This window comes from Gymnoscopelus microlampas (genome assembly GCF_963454915.1).
Source record: "Gymnoscopelus microlampas genome assembly, chromosome: 12".
Taxonomy (NCBI): domain Eukaryota; kingdom Metazoa; phylum Chordata; class Actinopteri; order Myctophiformes; family Myctophidae; genus Gymnoscopelus; species Gymnoscopelus microlampas.
Window position 1 is genome coordinate 33,484,165 of NC_139949.1, and position 21,040 is coordinate 33,505,204.

General features: G+C 41.8%; 1 protein-coding gene across 1 annotated transcript; it reads left to right on the plus strand.

The window, feature by feature from the left end:
* Positions 1-1,399: 1,399 nt before the first annotated feature.
* On the plus strand, positions 1,400-20,635 carry LOC311057832 (protocadherin alpha-C2-like). Its single transcript, XM_084074926.1, has 4 exons — positions 1,400-4,172; positions 7,829-7,887; positions 10,749-10,900; positions 15,852-20,635. Exons 1-4 carry the CDS (start codon positions 1,626-1,628, stop codon positions 16,163-16,165), a joined length of 3,072 nt encoding a protein of 1,023 aa, XP_083931052.1. The 5' UTR covers positions 1,400-1,625; the 3' UTR covers positions 16,166-20,635.
* The last annotated feature ends 405 nt before the right edge of the window (positions 20,636-21,040 follow it).

A 21,040-nucleotide genomic window follows, 5' to 3' on the forward strand; every position in this document is an offset into this window, starting at 1 on the left:
TGCTCAGTTTAATTTTGTTTTGGTTAACAATAATGGAGTTTAGCCATCAAATTGCATGGTAAAACTGAGAAATAAGTTGAATATGCATGAGCATTTTTGTGCTTCTATGGTGCTGAAACACTTCTTTTAACCTCTTTTGAACTGTTTTTTTGCCCCAGGTTATTTGGGTATTTAAGCTCAACTTTATTATGATGGTAATACGTCTTTTTGATATTTACATTTTAGGACGAAAGAAGCCTTTTATTCTCTTGATAATATTGGCTTTAATTAAATAAATAAGCCTAATAAAGAAATGAATGAACTAATAAATCAATAAATCAATAAACAAATACATTTATTAATAAACTAATAAACCAATACATGAATAAACAAATACATTGATTAATTATAGGCTACATTCATACATTAATGCATTAATCAGTTCATTAATGTATTTATTTATTTATTTATTTCATTTGTTTCTTTATTGATGTATAAATGTATTCAGCAAGATAGCATAACTCAAATGTACTTTCAAGGAATATGAGTTATTTGAGATAGCCTTATGCTTAGCCTACATACAACCGACATGTAGGCTAATGATATGCAGCAGCGCCTTCATCAATGGGCTAAGGCTACAAAAACGAAATGAGACGTCTGCGTTATTGCAGCACGGTAGGTTATCTGAGATGCGATGATGCGAGTTGACAGTGTGAGGTCTAGCAGTGACACTGATCACTGTGTCGGGAAGGTTGTGATTGTCAGTGCAATGCCTGCAGTCTAGCTGTGTATTTACCCAAATGGTTTCCATGCGTTAGGTTGCGCCCACTCGCCCACAATGCGCTGCAGAGTCGCTACAGGCAATAACATGCGACTCCCAGTTCAGACAAAGGAAGACAAATAAGTCCCAGTCTACCAAACGACTGCACATGTTTGATGCGCTGGTGACACTATTAGGGTAAAGCGTTATGTTATGATGACAGTATGTGGTGGTGTAAATGTAGTGGACTGCCACGAGAGCAGTGTTCACATTGTATGCAGACAAAGCAATTACGGATATAGGCTAGTCAACATTTGATAATTATACCTATACACTACACCAGTGTCCATTACACTGATAAGTCATTCTGTGTCCCACGAGTGTATATGATATGAATGACAAAATAAAGGAACATAATAATAATAAATGAGAGCGTTTTCGTTGTTTGTTTGTTTGTTCATTTAATTTCCTGGGGTGTGTAGCTACTGCCCGTCTATGCTGGTAATGGAGGGATGGAGGGATATGAGGAGAGGAGAGGAGAGGAGAGGGGAGGGGACGGGTGGGGAGGGGGGCTGCTGGCTGCAGTGTTAGACTGTGTATGTGTGTGTGCGCGCTAGGGTGGGAGACGCAGCTCCAGTGGAAACACACCCGTCAGCCGCGCGCAAAGCAGACAGAAAAAGGCAGCTATAGCACGGACAAAGAAAAGTATGGGTGCGCTGGAGACTGTGGGTTCATCTCCGACGGTTCACAGGATGGAGGATATGCTCCTGTTTCACTTAACGGGAAACTAATTAGCCCACTTTAATGCGGTGGTGGGATGAGAGATATTGCGAGCTAAAAAGACGGAAAGTGTGTTTAATCCATCTGCGGATTCGATGAGCTTGCAATGGCTTTTGCCGGGATATGTAACTGTATAGGAAATCATGTGCCTTTTTATTTTGTTCTATTTTTCTTATGTTGTGGCCTTGCGTTTGGACAGTTAAAATACACAATTCCGGAAGAATTAGAAAATGGAGCGCTGGTCGGCGATCTGGTGCAGGACCTGGGACTGGATATTCGAAAGCTCGGCACCCGAAAAATCAAGGTAACCTCCAGCAGCGGTAAACGATACGTGAATGTCAGTCCCAAAAATGGGAGATTATTTGTCAATGAAAGGATTGATAGAGAGACACTGTGCGATATAAGCGGCACCTGCATCCTACATTTTGAGGTGCTTCTCGAAAACCCGTCTGAGGTGCACCATGTTGAGGTGGAGATTCTGGACGTCAATGACAATGCGCCGCAGTTCCCCAGCGACGAGTATCAACTGGAAATCTCAGAATCGGCTTTGCCGGGAACTCGTTACCCTATTGAAAATGCCCAGGATCCAGACATGGGCTCCAACGCGGTACGCGTTTATCGACTCAGTCCAAACGATCACTTCGCACTGGTTTCTAATAAACCCTCCATGAATGCAAAGCACATTGAGCTGGTGCTCAAAAGGCCCCTCGATCGCGAGCAGACGCCTTACCACCAATTAATTCTAAGTGCTGAGGATGGTGGGACGCCAGAAAAAACGGGCACGGCCAGAGTCAATGTGCGTGTCCTGGACTCCAATGACAACGTGCCCTTGTTTGATAGCTCAGTGTACAAAGTGAAACTGTTAGAAAACTCACCAAACGACACGCTTGTGATTAAACTGAACGCATCGGACCTGGATGAGGGCACAAATGGGGAAGTTTATTATTCCTTCAGCAGCTACACGCCAGAGAGAGTAAGACAGATGTTCTTAATGGACACCAACAGTGGAGAGATTAGAGTAAGGAGCAATGTTGACTATGAAGAGACAAACTCCTATGAAATGTACATTCAGGCAATGGACAAGGGCCCAGGGGCTGTGGCAGCACACTGTAAGGTGGTGGTAGAGGTGGTGGACGTGAATGACAATGTTCCCGAAATAGTGTTGTCATCTCTGTCCAGCCCAGTGAGGGAAGATGCTCGTGCTGACACAGTTGTGGCCCTGATTAGTGTTACAGACAGGGACTCAGGGGCCAACAAACAGGTGAGCCTGGAGATCCCCCAGGGCCTCCCTTTTAGAATCAAATCGTTCAGAAATTACTACACTCTCGTTACCTCAGCTTTCCTTGACCGCGAGACCACTGCTGCCTACAATGTCACCCTCAGCGCCACTGATGGTGGAAACCCACCCCTCTCCTCTAAGAAGACCATACAGGTGGACGTGGCAGACGTCAACGACAACCCGCCGCGTTTCGAGCAGACGTCGTACACCGTCTACGTTACTGAGAACAATGCCCCCGGGGCCTCCTTGTGCACTGTGAAAGCGCAGGACGCAGACATCGCCGAGAACGCACGCATCACCTACACTGTGCTCAACGACAACAATCATGGCATCCCTGTCACCTCCTATGTGTCTGTGAAGGCTGATACGGGCGAGGCGTATGCCCTGCGAGCCTTCGATTACGAGTCACTCAGGGAGTTTCACTTCCAGGTCAAAGCTCAAGATGGAGGCATTCCTCCGCTCAGCCGGGTTGCCACCGTCTACATCTACATCATGGATCAGAATGACCATGCTCCGGTGATAGTCAACCCTAAAGCCAATGGAACACGCTCCATAGAGACAGTGGTGAAGAATGCAGAACCCGGTGCCTTGGTGATCAAGGTGGTGGCGTACGATGCCGACGCAGGCCCCAACGCATGGCTGGACTACATGCTGGAGCAGGCCACCGACATGGATCTGTTCAAGGTGCACGAGCACACCGGAGAGGTCCGCACCACACGCCGCGTACTCGAGGACAACTCCACCTCTTTCAGCCTGACCGTACTGGTGAGAGACCATGGCCAGCCTGCTCTCTCGTCCACTGCCACCATCAACGTGGCCGTCATGGAGGTGCCGCCTAAGGTCATCCCTGACCCAAAGAGGATTATCCGGCCCCACAGCTCATCGGTTTTCTCCAACGTCACCCTCTACCTGATCGTGGCCTTGAGTGCTACCACCTTTGTGTTCTTGGTTACCGTGGTGGTGTTGGCCATCGTGCGCTGTCACGCATACTGCTCCCAACCAGGGTCCTGCTCTCCCTGCTGCGTGTCACAGAAACCACCGCCGGACGGCGGGAACGTCAGCGTAAGTGGCGCCGGAGGGGGCGCTGGCGGCCCTGGGGGGCAACCCAACAACAACGTGGTGCTACGGAGGGACCTCAAAGTAGAGCCTCACTACATTGAAGTGCGTGGTAATGGCTCTTTGACAAAGACTTACTGCTACAAGACATGCCTGACAGCCACCTCTGGCAGTGACACTTTCATGTTCTACAACACTGGGCGTCCCATCAGCGGCACCTGGGGCAGTGGGGGGGCAGAGCGCTTCTTCACGAGTGGGAGTGGATTTGTACGCCGGCTGAGTATGCCTGATGCATCGGGCATGCAAATATGTCCAGAGGTGTGTATACATTTTTGAATATTTATTTATCTGTTCACATGCCTTGAAGCTAAAAACTATATATTTGTTAGAAGGAAATTGATATAGGGATAATCTATAGATATGGTTTGGGGACATTGACATTGTATAGTAACACCCAACCATTTTAGAAGGAGCAATATTTTAGCCATTCTAAGTCACAAACCACCACAGGCCTGTTACACAGAAGCCCATTTTCATAATGCCATTTGCTGTCAGGAATTGCTGTAATTATGTCAACAATAAGTCAAGAATATGAGAATATGTCAGGTTATTTATCCATTCCCATTTACTGCTGAAGTCAATGCTTTTGGGGCCTTATTCTCTTTGTTCTTCTCCCAGTTGCACTGTGCAGCCCCTCCACCCAGCCTAGCACTCACACTGCATTAGTGTCAGTCCTGATGTTTTTCAGGAGGCCTGCTTTATTTCTGCTGGTTCAGGGATTTATGTTTCAGTTTGATGTTGTCATCACATCTACACTAAGGACAGATCTGCTTGCTTACTCTGTGCGAAATGGACTTGACCTCATCTCACTTTGCCAGTTCTATGTACTACCAGTATGAACAACTGCATACAGTATGTGAGTTTGTTATGTGTTGAGTATGAATACACTTTCTCAGCAATGCACTGCTTTAGATTAATTATTTAAACAGTTGTGCATATTCAAACCTGGAACCTCGGATTGGTTCACCACATGAACCTGAGCATCCCTATTCTGAGCATGTAAATGGGTGAAAATAGCATATACAAGCTCACAACGCATTGCAAAATGACACATTGTCTATCAGCGATTTTCTTCAAAGAGATTTGGTTTATAGGGAAAAAAAAGGAGTGGGCCAAGGATAGGCCCCTGGGGGACCCCGGCCAATCATGTATATAGGTTTTAAGTGGTTGATGAGCAGCTTAACAGGACATGAACTGCCTGTCATGTTGGAATTGGAACAGCTTGGTTTTGGACAGACACATTCTGTAACCTTATAGAATGGTTTTCTCTCTCATTTTGTCATGATATAATTTCTGGCAGATGTGTCTATCACAGAACCATTCAAATCAGAGGTTTGAGGTCGCTGACAACTAATCTGCAGATGATTGCAGTACTTTTAAGGAGGGAAGCCATATTCAGTTCATGTGTGCTTTAGTTAACTGGGCCGTGCTTCCATGGGATTTCACTGTTTGTAGGATTGTGTCCCTGTTTAATTGCCGTGAACTCATGCTTACAACAACTAGAGGTCTGGGTTGCCTGCTCTAATAATATAAGCTTGTGTACCAGTTCTGTAGGACTCAGATGTTGGCTTGTGTTAAATATAATTGTGTGGTTATTTTTTGACGAAGTTCATTGTGTTTAAATGCATTTTAAAATGTGAATTGATTTGAGAAATCTAGCTGAAAATAATCCCAGTTGAAAAGATATCCTTGCTAACAAAATTCTAATGTTAATGACATTTTATGATTTATTATAATAATGACATTAGATACCAATGTTGTTGATACAAATAATTTAGTCAATGATTTTCCAACATTGACTAAATTATTCTGTTGAGAAAATGTAAACAAATAAAATGATTAACAGAAAAAGTATATATATGTCTATGCACATAAGCTGTGAATACATAATGTATTGACGGTAGAATGGTATTTTAAATACTCAGGAAGATAAACTTTGGTCCTGGAGTACCACAACTTTATTTGTCACTGTGAGTTTTCATTTAATCCTTTCCCTGAAATGTTAGCTGACTAAAATGAATCGAAGATAAATGCACTTACGTGAATATCTGTAAATAATCTAATTTGATCATGGTTTTAAACTAAAAAAGAGACCACAGATTTATATTGCATACAGTACAAGCACTGAGAAATTTGAACTCTACTTGAACCTGAGTAGACAACAGTTGCACCATGTCTTTGTAAATGTATTCTCCGGCTGTTATTGTGTGGGGGTTGGATATGTTGAAGGTTTCAAGATTGAAATATGTTGTTCAGTGTCAGGTCATTGGCACAGAGGTACATAAGAGATCAGGAGTCTACATCTAGATGAGTCATTAACAAACTTACGAGGTCATCAGTCATTAGTAACACACTAATGGAATCGCGGGCCGAGATAAGAGTGGCCATGAAAATGAAATGAACCTCTAGCATCTGTTTCCTGGTCCCATAAATTTGATTTACTCAGAGAGACTGGGTCTCCCTGCAGAATATACTCCCTTCTGAATTGAGCACTGGGACACATGCTGAAATGTTTTTTTCCTTTTCCTTTTTTTTTGTCTGAAATACTATTATTTCTTTCTCAAAACATTTCCTGTATCCAGTATATGAATACCACGTGTTAGCAATAATCAATGATAAACAGTTACCATTGATGAGTGTCGCAATAACAAAACTGAACATAACTTCAAAGTAGCAAACAGCAGCAGAATCATTTTGTGTAAAATTACATATTTTGAAAAGAAACAAACAGCAGTTGATCTGAGAATTCCCAAATATCAGATATCAGACACATTTGTCTGACATAGGGAACAGCATCACAAATAGAATTTTTACTAATTTTTCACTGTCCAATTTCAGTTTGTCTGACTATCATGCACAAAAAGAAGATACAGATCATGAGATCAACACATCAAATTGCAATATAAAGCTAACAACATCCTACATGTTTATATTGACCTATTTACTAAAAACCAACAACACATACAGAAGCATCTAATAGTCCATGTCAATTGTCCGTGTTAGATGTTCGAACATTAAAATAATGAAGTCATTCATGACTGATCTCAGACAGCACATGCTTCATTCACTCTGCTAATACAGAGGTGGAGGATGTGGTTGCCTTGGTGATGAGGGCTTCCACTCATTGGAGCAATAATTTACCAGGGGTGCTGTTGGGTGTTCCCTGCCCATAGCTCTCAACCCATCCCCATGAAGAGCAGGCAGATTTACTCCCCTTTAACTCACTCACAAGGCTGTATGGAGTGGTGGACGAACTACAAGCTCACAACGTGTGAGATTGTAGATATGCTATTTTCACTATTGTTGATGTTTTTGGAAAAGGTCTGGAAAATGTTTGGGGAAATTTTACTTTTGTAATTTTGTATTTTTGGATACTCAATTATTTTTAAAAGCCCCACTGAGGCACATCTACTCTCACAGTTGTCATGTTTACAGAGAAACAGGAAAGCAAGATTGGGTGTCTGTGGATCCATCAATATGCTTTTTAACCACTTAAACCCATAGTAAACTAATACTTAAATGACCGGGTTGGCTCTGTACTTGACACCAAATGTCTTTGACGAAAATAGCCGATTGCGATGCGTTGTGAGCTCGTAGATCTGTTTTTTTTTTGCCGAATGTTAGCCCGAGAATAGGGATAGGGTTCAAGTGGTTGTAGTCTCTCCATGTGTGTATGTGCGTGTGTGTGCACGCGTGCGTGCGTGCGTGCATGCATGCACGCGTGCGTACATGCATGCATGCATGCGTGTCTGTGTGCTTGCGGCTGGCCAACTGCAGTGCTTATAACAGATCCAGGGCTGGGAAGTGTGGAATGATTTATTGATGAGACCTCAGCCTAGCCTGGCTTCACTTTGTATGAGATCAAACTAATCCTTCCCTCTCTCTCTCTCTCCCACTCTATCTCTCTCTCTCAGCCCAAAGCCCCTAATGCTGACTGGAGATACTCCGCATCTTTGAGGGCAGGGATGCAGAGGTAAGCACTTTACCCCCTGTTTTTTTCTAACCTTTAACTTTTTTGTGACTTTTGGTATTTGACAACAAAAGAAAACGACGCAACGCCACTCTAAGGCACATCCACAGTGCCATTATATTGATCAAGGATGCACAACTTTGAGCCCTTTCTGAGACAATAGAGCATCTTTAAATCCTGACACAGCACTGCTCACATATGCAGTCGCTTCACTCCACAAACACAACACAACACCCATACGTGTCATCAGACAAGTTAGACAACACAATGTAACTCACAGATGAGAAATTACCACTGTCTGTCACAACTACTAAGTCTTTATTTGAGCATCAATGGGTTCCAATTACAGTTGCTCTGCAGTGTGATATTATATAGGTCATCAACATTCTGCATGTCCCCCCCCCCCCCCTTACAGTCTTTACGCAAGAAGCATGAAGGACAAATGAGCCGGCTATGACCTTTCTCAGATCATTGTACGCACACACACGCACGTGCACACTTGCATGCAGATACACTGTGAAAGATCCACACCTCTCCAAATCCTTGAAGACTGCAGATGACATTTGTTACCCCTAGTAGATTTGTTAATAAACCCCTTAGGGCTGATTTATACTTTGTCCTGTGACGACGTTGCAAGGCAAGAATAGCTCACAGCTACTGTACAGAAGATCTGCTATTTTAGAAAAATGTTTGAACATTTTTCACCTATGATGATATGCCCAAAATAGAGATGCCAGGTTACTTGAAAGTGGTTAATTTGTTCATATCCGTATTAAGTTTTTTGTTTGTTTGTTTGTTTTGTGGTCAGAATAAGGAGTTTTTCATTTTCGTACCATAATCGCAAATGAGTTCTATATATTATATTTTAAATGTGTTTGTATTGATTGTTGTATTCATTTGCGTCTCACGTTACTCTTCCATGCACCTCCTGTCATTCTCTTTTTTTCTTTTAGTGATCAATACTATGTATAATTAATTAGGCATGGACCAAAGGAACATACTAACTTTGCACATAGTCACCAGTTAAAGCTTCTTGTCATTATCAGAAATGTTATGTGAATTCTTATGAAATTAATTGTTACTGATACAGTATGAGAACAGTTCCATATTCTTCTGCCTACACATACGTCATGTCCTAGTATGAGCGAATAGGGGAAGGGGATCAACGTCACGTGATGCCTTTGTTTAGCCCAAAAAAACAGCAGCTGTCCCGAAATCGGGCCAAACAAAGGTGCTTATTGGTCAAAAACCCAGATGTGTGTCTCAAATAGTAGCAATGATTATTTTCCCTCCAACTCTATTTTATAGCCTTACAGATTAGTCTCTAATCTATTTATTCATTATTGTAGGTTTAGTTTTTTTCTATTTTGTGATGGTAAAAAAATGCATTGCAATCATTGCAAAGTCTCAAAGAACTTGAACAGTTGTATGACAAATACAGAAATGAGCAGGACAATTGAAATAGAAAAGAAGCCTCGTCCTTGGGGTACCTGGTGGAGCATCCAGTTACTTCATGAACCTGTGGGGACCGAGTTCCTCTTGTCTTGTCTCACATGTCTCTCTGTCCTCTGCCCTCTCTTTCCTGTACTAGTCTGCACTAAAAGTAAATAAAAGCACAATAAAAACCCTTCCATAATTTAATCTGGCGTTACAGCCCTGATGTGGAGTGATTGTAAAGTATGTGTATTATGTCATATAATCATTGTATCATAAATAAGATGATCAAGCGGTTTCATTGCGCTTGACCAATATCTTTTAAAATTGCAGTTCCTTTACCATTCACCCTCTGCAGTCTTAACCTCCACACTCATAATGTCCCACACTACACAGTCACATGACAACCCCCCAACGCCTTACAGATATGGGCCGTCCACTCCAAGCATGATAACTATACTTAGAACTATCATTTTAGAAATTGTTCTGTGCCTACTGTGTCACAACAACATCAGTGTGGATGTTATCGTTAACATAATTATTCTTATAATATAGTTCTTATTGTGCTTGGTGTGGATGCCCCTTAAGCATGCACAAGTAGTGTAGCAGCATACAACACCTTCATTACTGACCCACATTCCTCATTTAGACAGCCAGGGTAGAAGTCCTACTTCTAAACTTGCCGCACCCAGCCTGGGGTGGTGATTACCATACCTTTTGCATTATATTCTAACTAAACTATTATACTACTTAACAATATACAGTACAACTAATCCCTTCTCATTCACCTGTATGGTACTTACTTCCTGAAGCCTCTGCACTATGCTTAGAGCGCATTTAACCATTTTGAATGTTATGTCAAATCTCCAATCTATAGATAAAGTCTGTATCACCTCAAAAGAGACAAAAAGAAAAAAAGAAGATTCACAGAGACAGGTATTCTCACAAGCACAGTAGCACATATAGTGCTGCATTGCAGAGGCCAAGGCCAGGGTGTAGCTACATCTCTATAAGCCCTATGTTCATTTTGAATGTATGGACAAATCCATTTTTCCTTGATTTTATTGTTCATGCCTATGCCATCCCATATGAATGTTGTGTTTTGCTTTCCTTTTCGAAATGGAAATAAACATTTACAGTATAGGAACTATCTGGTCATAATTATGTTATTATCTGATGTTCTGAAAGGCGATGTTTGGAGCTTTGTTATGACAGCTGTGGTTCTTTCCCCCTCTCTGCTTAGAAATGATACTTGAGTAAAGTATCGTTGTGCATACTTATGTAACTGCTTTGGCATTTGATCAGAATTTTGTCCTTGACTCGCCAGCAGCCAATAAATCGCAGTTGCACAACGGCACAATGCAGTGGTGCAACAGATGCTTGGCTGTTTCTAATTATGCACATTTGGGAATGTGTGTTTTGTGTTCCAGCTCTGTCCACATGGAAGAGGCCTCTATGATGCAGGGAGCATCTATGATGCAGGGAGCCATGCAGGGAGCCCAGGGAATGCTGGGGGCCCAGGGTATGATGGGGGCCCAGGGAATGCTGGTTCAAAACTGGCCCACCGTTTCCAGTGCTGCAGGTGAGAGCAAGCCTATCACGCAGGAACCACAGGGGGACAGCCAAGAACCGTGCCAGCTGAGACACCAGAGACAAGCCTGGGGGTGGTAGTGGAGAGCCCATGATAAACAATTACACAGACATTCACCCAAAAACGATGTCAGCCACAAGATGAAGTGGCACAGATCTAAATAGGCAGTCAAGTAAAAAAAAAGAAAAGAAAACAATCCTGGTACAGAAATGTAGGAAATCTGGGACAATGGTAATAACTGTAAATAGAGTAGGCTATACTATTTAAAGCAGTGATATGTTCAAGCTAATAATTAAGTCAATTTATAGATACTATTTAAATCAAATGTAGAAAGGCAGTGGGTGAGACTTTGAGTCAATGGGGAAAGTGGGGTGAGTTTTGTTGCTGTGCTGTGCTCCAGTGAAAAGGCTTTACTGCTTGCCTAGGTTGTGCTCACATTGATTTTCTGTCCACCATCTGGAATTAGAACATGGGTATGAGGGACTAGGGTGGAGGACATCACAGACACCTAGCCAGCCAGCCAGCCAGCCAGCCAGTCAGTCAGAGAAATCACAAAACCTTAATAACAGAAATAGTCTAGGTAAGCTTAATTAATTGCAAAACATGACACCCCTTATTCAAAACAGATGGCGAATGCATTCTTGTCTTTATAGGGCCTACACAGGTAAATACCACAAACTACCTGTGAGACCTTTATGAATTGAACCTCACAGTCAGCAGTCAGTCAGTCAGTCAGTCAGCCAGCCAGCCAGCCAGCCAGTCAGCCAGTCAGTCAGTCAGTGAGAAGGAGTCTGATTGAATCTATGGGAAAGCTTCTCTCTGCGGGGAAAAGAGGGTGAATGGAAAGAGAGAGAGGCTCAAATGGAAAAGTTAGTCTCTTTTCTTGTAAAGAGACAAGTAAAGGTAGGAGATAATGCAGTGTACGGAAGGTTTAGCATTGAGGCTTCATTGTAGAAGGGAGTCTTGTGTAACACAAGGAGTGGCTCTGTGTTGCAGCCAGGTTGATTATTATGCAGCAGTGCTACATTTCCATTAATGTTTCGTGATTGCAATGAAGTTGTGTGTGTCCTACATTGAAATGCATTTTCAAAAGACAGACTGTCATTTTGTACATGGATATTATTGCATGAGACTTGTGGCACTGTGGAAAGAAATACAGTAGTCTGAGGTGAGGAGTGATTAAGGATAATAATAATAGTTATATAATGTGGATCGAGAGAAGCTATCGCATTCAATTTTGGGAAGATGAGCACAGGAGAAATGCAGGCGGATGGAGAGAGAGAGAGAGAGAAAGCGAGGTATGGGGGGATGGAGAGAGAGAGAGAAAGAAAGGTAAAGAGGATTGGCAGGTTCCTGCAGTAGCGTTGTTGCTAGGGAACGCCATGTGACTGGTCGCTAGGCAACACTGTCTAACTGAGGGATTGCTGCAGCAACCGCACCCTCCTTCAGCAGGGAGTGGGCGAAGGCAGTTCCCATGGCAACCAGTCATATCTCTGAATGGAAGATTTAGAGACAGAGAAGGGGGGGGGGGGGGGGGGTACGACAGGTGTTAAGAGGAAAAGAGGGGGGTCATGCAGTACACGTCAGGAAACAATGCATTCATGGATTGATTTAGAATTACCCCTGATGTGAAATCCTGTAATACATGTGACATGTGCTGTACAAGCAAAGCACGGTTCTTGAAACTGTGCAGACTAAGATGAAATGTAACAATGGACAAGTCTCAGACACATGAGTGCACTTAGAATGTACGACATGAGAAATGAGTGTGGAAACACATCTAGGTGCTATATTGACCTGCTTACCAATGATAATACCCATCAGCCATTTCAAAGGGATGCTTGCAGTGTGACATGAGCTACAGTATTATCAAGCATAACCAGTGCTACATATAATCCCCCATATTAGCAGACACAATGACACTGGGCAAGCAGAGCATGTTATACTGTAGCTGCAGCACTTTGCTCATTAGATTTGTCCCCCCTTTTTTAAATGATACACAATAATTAATACAAAGAGGCATTGCGGCAAAATCTAAGAAATGGGTTAAACTCTAGTTCCAAATGTGTGAAATTATAGAGAAGATGTAGATTATGTAAATAGCATATGCTGTTGAAATGATGGATGCTTGACATTTGAAACTTGGTCACAGAATTTGGTAATACAAATGTATTTACATACTAGATGCATACAGTATGTATGTTTTATGGGGCGGCCATAGCTGAGTGGTTAGTGAGCCCGCCTAGGGAGCCAGAGGCCCTGGTTGCCCCAGGTTCGATTCCAGGCCAGGCCAGCATGTGTGTCGATGAAATGAAATGTATCCCTGAGCAAGACTCTTAACCCCTAATTGCTCACAGGTTCTCATTGGAAACAAGACCGCAAGGACTTTCATGAACGACCTGTTAAAAGGAATTATCCTTATTCATCCTGTCTTACTTAACATTAAGTATACTTGCTTAATGAAACTCTGGAACTGTACTGTACAGACACAGTAAGAAGGAGAGAAGATTGACCACATTATGCGAGCTGGTCCACAGACTCAAACATAGACCTAGACATCACAAACTGACTTTCTCTAAGCGACAAGACACTTTGCATTCAACATTGTCTGCTCCGCTTATCAGCACTATCTGACCACTATCTGACCACTAGAGTTTAACACACACACACACACACACACACACACACACACACACACACACACACACACACACACACACACACACACACACACACACACACACACACACACACACAACAGGTGAGACAACAGTGCAAACAACAGAAGTGCAAGTACAATTTCTCAGTTGTGGATTGAGTTTAGACCAGCTAACAGCAGTCCACACACACATGCATGCACATAAGCTGTATGTGCAAACACACAGACATACTTCATCATGAGTATTTCATTAATAACTAGACCACTATTCCAATTTAATTGTGAGGGTAGGGTGAGCCACAACTAGGGATGAACTGCACAAGTACCCCAAGACACCAACATAATATTCACTTGATTAAACTCTAGATAAACACAATATATTGGCTTACTTGGTCATGGATTTGAACATGAATTTATACACCTTCATAAGGCATATATAACAACAGTTTGCACTGTCAGATGTAATCGATGTACTGTAGCTTATATGAACAAGCTTTTGATACCTCAAAGCTACAGTATCTACAGTATCACAGCAATAGCATGTTATCCATAAACAGTCTGTTCGTTTTTTTGTGGACATTTGCGGTATAATTAATCTCATTAGCTAAAACATGAAATTATTTGATTCTAATGGCAATAGGAGTTACAGTGGTTTAAATGCAATGACCTGTTGACCAGTTGTTTGACAGCATATACTACCCGTAGTAGGGATGTCCGATATTATCGGCCTCCCGATATTATCGGCCGATATTAGCATAAAAATTGATATCGGGAAAATATCGGTATCGTTTTTTTTTTTTTTTTTTTTTTTTGCTTTATAAATAAGTTACAGGAGTTCTTACTGTATATGGTGTGTGTGATATGAAATTTGAGCTTACCCTAATCACAATAATCCCCGCATATATCGGTATCGGTTGATATCGGTATCGGTAATTAAGAGTTGGACAATATCGGTATATCGGTTATCGGTAAAAAAGCCAATATCGGACAACCCTAACCCGTAGTGTAGGCCTACTTTTAGCACACGCACGCACGCACGCACGCACGCACGCACGCACACACACACACACACACACACACACACACACACACACACACACACACACACACACACACACACACACACACACACACACACACACACACACACACACACACACACACTAATAAACTGTGGACAATTTGTTCACACTGTCCATGTTCAATTAAGGGATCTGTCAGACACGGTATGGTCTGTGTGTATTTTCTGAATAGTCTACTTCCCATTGGGACATGAGAATTCATTTCAGCACTCCAGCTATAACATAATCATAATTAGCCTACAAATGGGAACCTAACAGAATCCCTTTTCAAGGGCCTGTGTTTGATCTAAATAAAATACAGACAGAAAGTAGGTCAATGCAGAGGGAACTGGTGTGGTGGGCCTGAGAGCACCATGCCTGCACAACCCGCCCACCCCTTTCTGTTTCTTTCCTTCATTTTTTTCTATCCATCTCTCATCACATCTTTACTCGCTATCCAGCTAAGATCATCATCTCATTCTTTTTCAGTCTGTCACTTTTATTATTTCATGTTTTCATGAAATTGTATACACTTTTTGGTATAAAAACAAGCTTTGTATCATATTTTTGTGTCTGAAGCTTTGCCTTGGTTTACAGTCACTTTAAGACTTTTTATGACCCAAGATCCCCAGCACTGTCCTGCTAGGGTAGAATTACTTGCAGTCATCCCAACAAATAGATACACAGATTCATTTTGTGGTATAAAAAAAAATCCCTAAAAAGGTCAGGTTCCCTCTAGTGTTACCTCCTGTGGCTCAATAGCATTGCTGTCTGGAAATGATTCACTTTCCATAACCCCGTCCCCACTGTTCCCACTGACACTGCTCTGCAATGGTTCTTCCAACGTTGACTGACACTTATAATACAAGGGCCAATCAAGGTTAGAACCTAAGCTGACATTAACCACTTAAAATCCTATATACTTCTTTGACCGGGGTCCCCCAAAGCTCTATCCTTGGCCTCCGATCTACAAGCTCAAAGCAAGCATGTAGATTTGCTTTAGCCAAATATGTGCCTATTTTCACCAAATATTCGCCTATTATGTCATGTCCATTATAGGGACGTAACGGTTCAAGTGGTTAATTTCAAAGACCCAAATTGTAAGTGTAAATAATGTTACTATGGAACTACTGGGAATGTGAAGATCAGGACATTTAAGGTAATGAGTAACATTTAACATTAACGTTTTCTTCTTTTTGCTCCCACATATGATCCGAATAAGATGGAGAGGGCGGGGGGGAGCTGTCACCTCCAGTGGGAGCAGGGATCAACTGTAACAGCTGGCAATTCCAGTATGGAGCCAGGGCGGCCTATGGTCCACCTCAGGCACTGAGACAGGCCGGAGACATCCCGCCCGAAGCCTTCATCATCCCCGGCTCCCCGGCCATCATCTCCATCCGACATGAGCCAGGCGCTGCGGACGACAAAGGTGAATTCATAAGCTTTGGCAAGAAGGACGACGCCAAGAAGAAGAAGAAGAAGAAGAAAGAGAAAAAGGAGAAGAAAGAGAAAGGGAAGGAGGATGAGGAAGAGTAGAGGAGACGAGGTGATGATGAAAGAGAGCTAGCAACAAACTGCTGTCCAAATTACTGAGCCTGAGAAAAAAAAATCGCCAAATGAATATTTTAGAAACAAGGGATCCTCCTTGGGGCGTACTTGCATAGACACTGTAAAGTGGCCATGCCCCCATTAGAAGACGTTTGGCTTCACTACACTATCTGAATATATGCCAAACACACACCTCTTTGCTTTTCTTGGCCCGTTTAGGCCTATGACCTGAAGCCTAAGGCTCTGGGTAGAGAAATTGTTCTTAGTAGCCAGACATCTTTTAGAAGGAAATGCAGGATTAAATCAAACAAACAGGAAGGATTGTATTGGGATAGAATAGCCTTTCTGCCCCACCCCTTCCTGAATAAAACACCCCTGAAAAGGAACAGTATTTGTATCTGAACAGTATCAGCTTAGCCCCCCAGCCCCCAACGCACACACACCCAACCCCCCACTCAAGTCACCAGTAGAGGTGAAGAGGATATCAATCTAAAAACAGAAACAGAGGCTTTCATTCCACACATAACATGAAAGCCTTTTATTAGTTAAGAAATACGACTTTTTGTACAAAATACAAAAATAAAAAAGCATCAGGGCACCTGACATGTATGTATAGTCCATTGAGATTAGCATTACTAAGAGAATGTGGTACATTCTACATGGGACATGTAGTTGACCACTTACAAAGACCTCTGTTCCCAGTGAAACATAGCACAGTGCGGAGAGGATCTGGACCAGGTTGCACCAGCTATGCACAAGTTTGTTCCTACGTTAGGGCTTAAAGCCCTTAGAAATTACTTGAGTTTGTGATTAGTAAATTACTATATTGGGTTTTTACCATCAGTTCCTAACTATTTTGATGGAACATAATTACAAAGATAGGCTGGCAACAATTCAAATTTCAAACTTGTAAATTAACTTTGTATGAGGATTGAGTTATAAAATGGTATGGACTTACTGAAAAAAAACTATGCTGTCTGCAGAAAAAAAAGAGACATGCTTTACTGTTAGTGCAATTCTGTGACTTTATATCATTTGCACCTGCTTTAGAGCTTGCTTGAATATTTAATTGTTACTTAGGTTTAAAGCTGCATTCTGTGACACAATACTGATAAACAAGTGAAAGTACAATAGCAGGATGCTATGATTCAAAACAAGCCAGCTCTCCTCCTCCCTTGCGGCACCTAGACATTCATACAGCGCATACAGTATTGTTGTCATGGCTTGGGATATCAAAACATGTTGCACAATGCAGCTTTCAGTTTTCCAAACCTTTTTGTGGTGCCGCTGCTTGTATTTGGGTAACGCTGAAATCAGGAGTTTGAAAGTCCCTACTTGCATTATAATTAAGGAACTTAGGGCAGCTGATGCAACCAGCCCCCTGGCCTAGCCTTCTCTCATAGAATATGGCACAGGTCTACGCGGGGCCATACACCTACAGTGTATCAGCACACACAGAGTCCTCCAGAACACAAAACGTTACCCGTCTTTATCTCCCTCTCTTTCTTTCTCTCTCGCTCTCACACACACACACACACACACACACACACACACACACACACACACACACACACACACACACACACACACACACACACACACACACACACACACACACACACACACACACACACACACACACACACACACACACACACACATTTCTAACCTAGCTGCCAAGACTGAGGCCTATAACATTGCCATCTTTTCAGTAGGAGTGTAATATATGGCTGGGACACAGGAAAGTTGCGTGTTGCTTCATTTCTGTTCAAGCCTGATCCTTCTGCTTCTGTCTTTGAATGTTAAATAGTTGTTCTTAAAAGCCCTACCCCACTGCCTCACCTGCTTAAGTGCTTGTAGGATTTGCTTGCCCGTTGCCTGTCCCCCCCTAACCCCTCTGCTCCTGTTTCTTCTAATCAACATGGTTGGAAGACATCTTAAAACTCTCTTCTGGTGAATTGTTCAGTTGAAACATGTTAAGGGTGTGATTTCACGTTTATACATACTGTACACATAAATGCACGCACTCACACACACACACACACACACACACACACACACACACACACACACACACACACACACACACACACACACACACACACACACACACACACACACACACACACACACACACACACACACACACACACACAGTGAACACATTGCATCTTCAGTGTCAGTGCTTAAATATGAGTAACCATTCAAAGTCCTAGCTGCTGATGACAGATCAGTGTCATCGCTACCATTACTGTTTTTAAATGTCGCCTTACCGGGACCTCTGAGAGGTCAGCAATAAAGTGGACAGGGTTTCGACTGTGCTGTTTATGAAATGTGAGCGAAGATGGAGAAGGGGAAGAAGAAACAGAGCTATAAAGTAACAAACCAGGTAGCAGCAGGTGGAGTGTTGCTGGAGTTGAAGTTCACTCCACTTTGGACATAGAGAAAAATAAGAATACAGATTCTAAAAGTTCTGCTAGCACCCCCTAGAGGTTGTGCTGATCCTTATACCCCATGTGAACTAAGTAGTTTGAAGCATTTGGCTAAAATTGTCTTCCTTAAATCCCTGCGCTCAGCCATTAGATATTGAGGTTTCTGGTGTGCACATTTTGGGCTAAGGGTGGTGCTAGAGGAAAAGTCAAGGAGATACCAAAATCAGTAGGGTTCATCTTCTGGGGCACATGAAAGTGCAGGAAGGTGTATGGCAGTCCTGCCAGTAGTGTTCGAGATATCTTGTTTGGGACCAAAGTGGAATAATAGAGTATCCTTAGAGCCCCATTACCAACAGAAACAACAGCAAAAAAGACAATCCCCCCTTTTTACACTATACAAACCATAGCACATAATAACTGCTCAGATACCTGATGTATGAGCATGTTCATGATGCAAGTTCAAATGGGCTCAAAGCAAGTGGGAAATGTTTGGCGCTTGATTTTTTTGTAGATACTGCACATATTTTTCTTTTTTGAAGGAGGATTAGAGCTATCACTGGTGGAAAAGTGGTCAACTTTTGGCAACACTCCTGCAGTAATACACGTAAAAACATGAGTTTACATCATCTAACTTGAGCTCTATCTGAGGATTTGAAATAATTGTGGAAGTTAAAAAGAAAAGGTTAGCCAAAAGAGAATGAGTGGTTATCAGCAAGCAACAAAAAGATAAAGATGAATGGGGTCACAGTTGTGAAATGAGTGAAGTTATGCTTCATCGCTCTATTTGCAGACATTACACATTTAAATTCTGAGTGTTCATTTAAAATTAAGGGTCCATTTGGTTGAATTTGTAGACTTTCATATTTAAATGAACACTCGGGATTGTACTGTGTAGAAATGACCTTGTTAAGTTAGAGCATCATGGCTCAGTGCTATAGGTCAGGTATGGTAGAGAGAGACAGTCTGACAGTCGACTTCAGAATGGAAACGAAAGTTTCACAAAATCTTACCTTGTTGTTTTATTTTTTTATAGGCTGTTGTATAAGCAGTCATTATAGGGGTAGAGGTTTTAGTGCTGCTATTGGTTTGAATCCTTCCCATACACACATGCTCCCTGACCCCTTCAGGTGTTAACTCCGTGCTGTCAGAATCACCAAGTGGCTGTTTGCATGTTATAAGCAAAGGAAACAGATACTATATAGATAATATATATATAAATATATATACATAGGTATGTTTTTCCACTGGGAAACGAGTATTGGAATATGTACACATCTAATACACACATACAGACACACGCACGCACACACACACACACACACACACACACACACACACACACACACACACACACACACACACACACACACACACACACACACACAAACACACACACACACACCTACAAACACGCACACACGCACCCACCCACCCACCCACATACACACACAGACACCATTTACAAACAATAATTTATGAAAAAACTTACAGGAATCACATTTTCTATCCTGCTGAAATTGAATTTAACCTTCTAGATATACATAATGCTGTAGTGTTATGCTATGATATGCCTTTGTTATTTTTTATTTATTTCTACACTTATGATTTTGATATTATGAAAAATCTATTAATTTCACTTGTGTTAAGCTTTTAAATATTGATCAATTGAACCACTGTATCGTGAATCCAAATCATTTATTCATCTTCCATATCTATTCCATACCCAATAGCCAATATATATATAAAAACAAAACAAAAAAAAATTAAAGAAAGAAAATGACTAAAAAAAATACGTTGAAAAAGTTGATGTATTCTCTGCTTGTGTATAGTGAATGTTCCTCAGTCACTGGGTGTGTGTGAATGGCACTCATCTGTTGACTATGACAGTGCAGATCTGTTAATAACCTTTTTTGTACACCTGCTTATCATTGTAAAGGTGATAATAGTGATTATTATGATTTCATCAATCTGGTATTGTGTTTTGTTAAAAAAAATGAATCACCAATAAAAATCTTTTTCTTAATTATCCCAAGTAGTGGTTTTATTTGAGTCTATAATTCGATGTGATACAATATGTTTTATTCTACCATTAGGGATATTTTTTCTTGGGCTCAGTGCCACTGTGTAACAAATGTATTTCTACATTTTACATATCGTCGCTGTCGGGTCCAAAACCGTTCCTTTTTTATTATTATTTTCAAAACATTTAAAACACTACAAGCATACAACACGCCACAGACACGTTGTGATCTTGTAGATATGTATCCCTAGAATGGCTAAAATTACATAGATTTCATGTATTCCAAATACACATGACTACCCGGGGAGCAGCCTGATCTTTGTGGTATAAAACGATTCCGCGCTGCGTGTGTACTCACCCAATAATTAATTCCTGCGACTTGGAGTAAGATATTGTCATTTAGTTTCATAT

Bases quoted from the DNA above. Each gene is read 5' to 3' on its own strand.
- LOC311057832 (XM_084074926.1), top strand. From the start codon at position 1,626: ATGGCTTTTGCCGGGATATGTAACTGTATAGGAAATCATGTGCCTTTT. The intron at 7,888-10,748 runs GTAAGCACTTTA...TTTGTGTTCCAG, and splicing joins TTGAGGGCAGGGATGCAGAG to CTCTGTCCACATGGAAGAGG. The intron at 10,901-15,851 runs GTGAGAGCAAGC...GATCCGAATAAG, and splicing joins CACCGTTTCCAGTGCTGCAG to ATGGAGAGGGCGGGGGGGAG.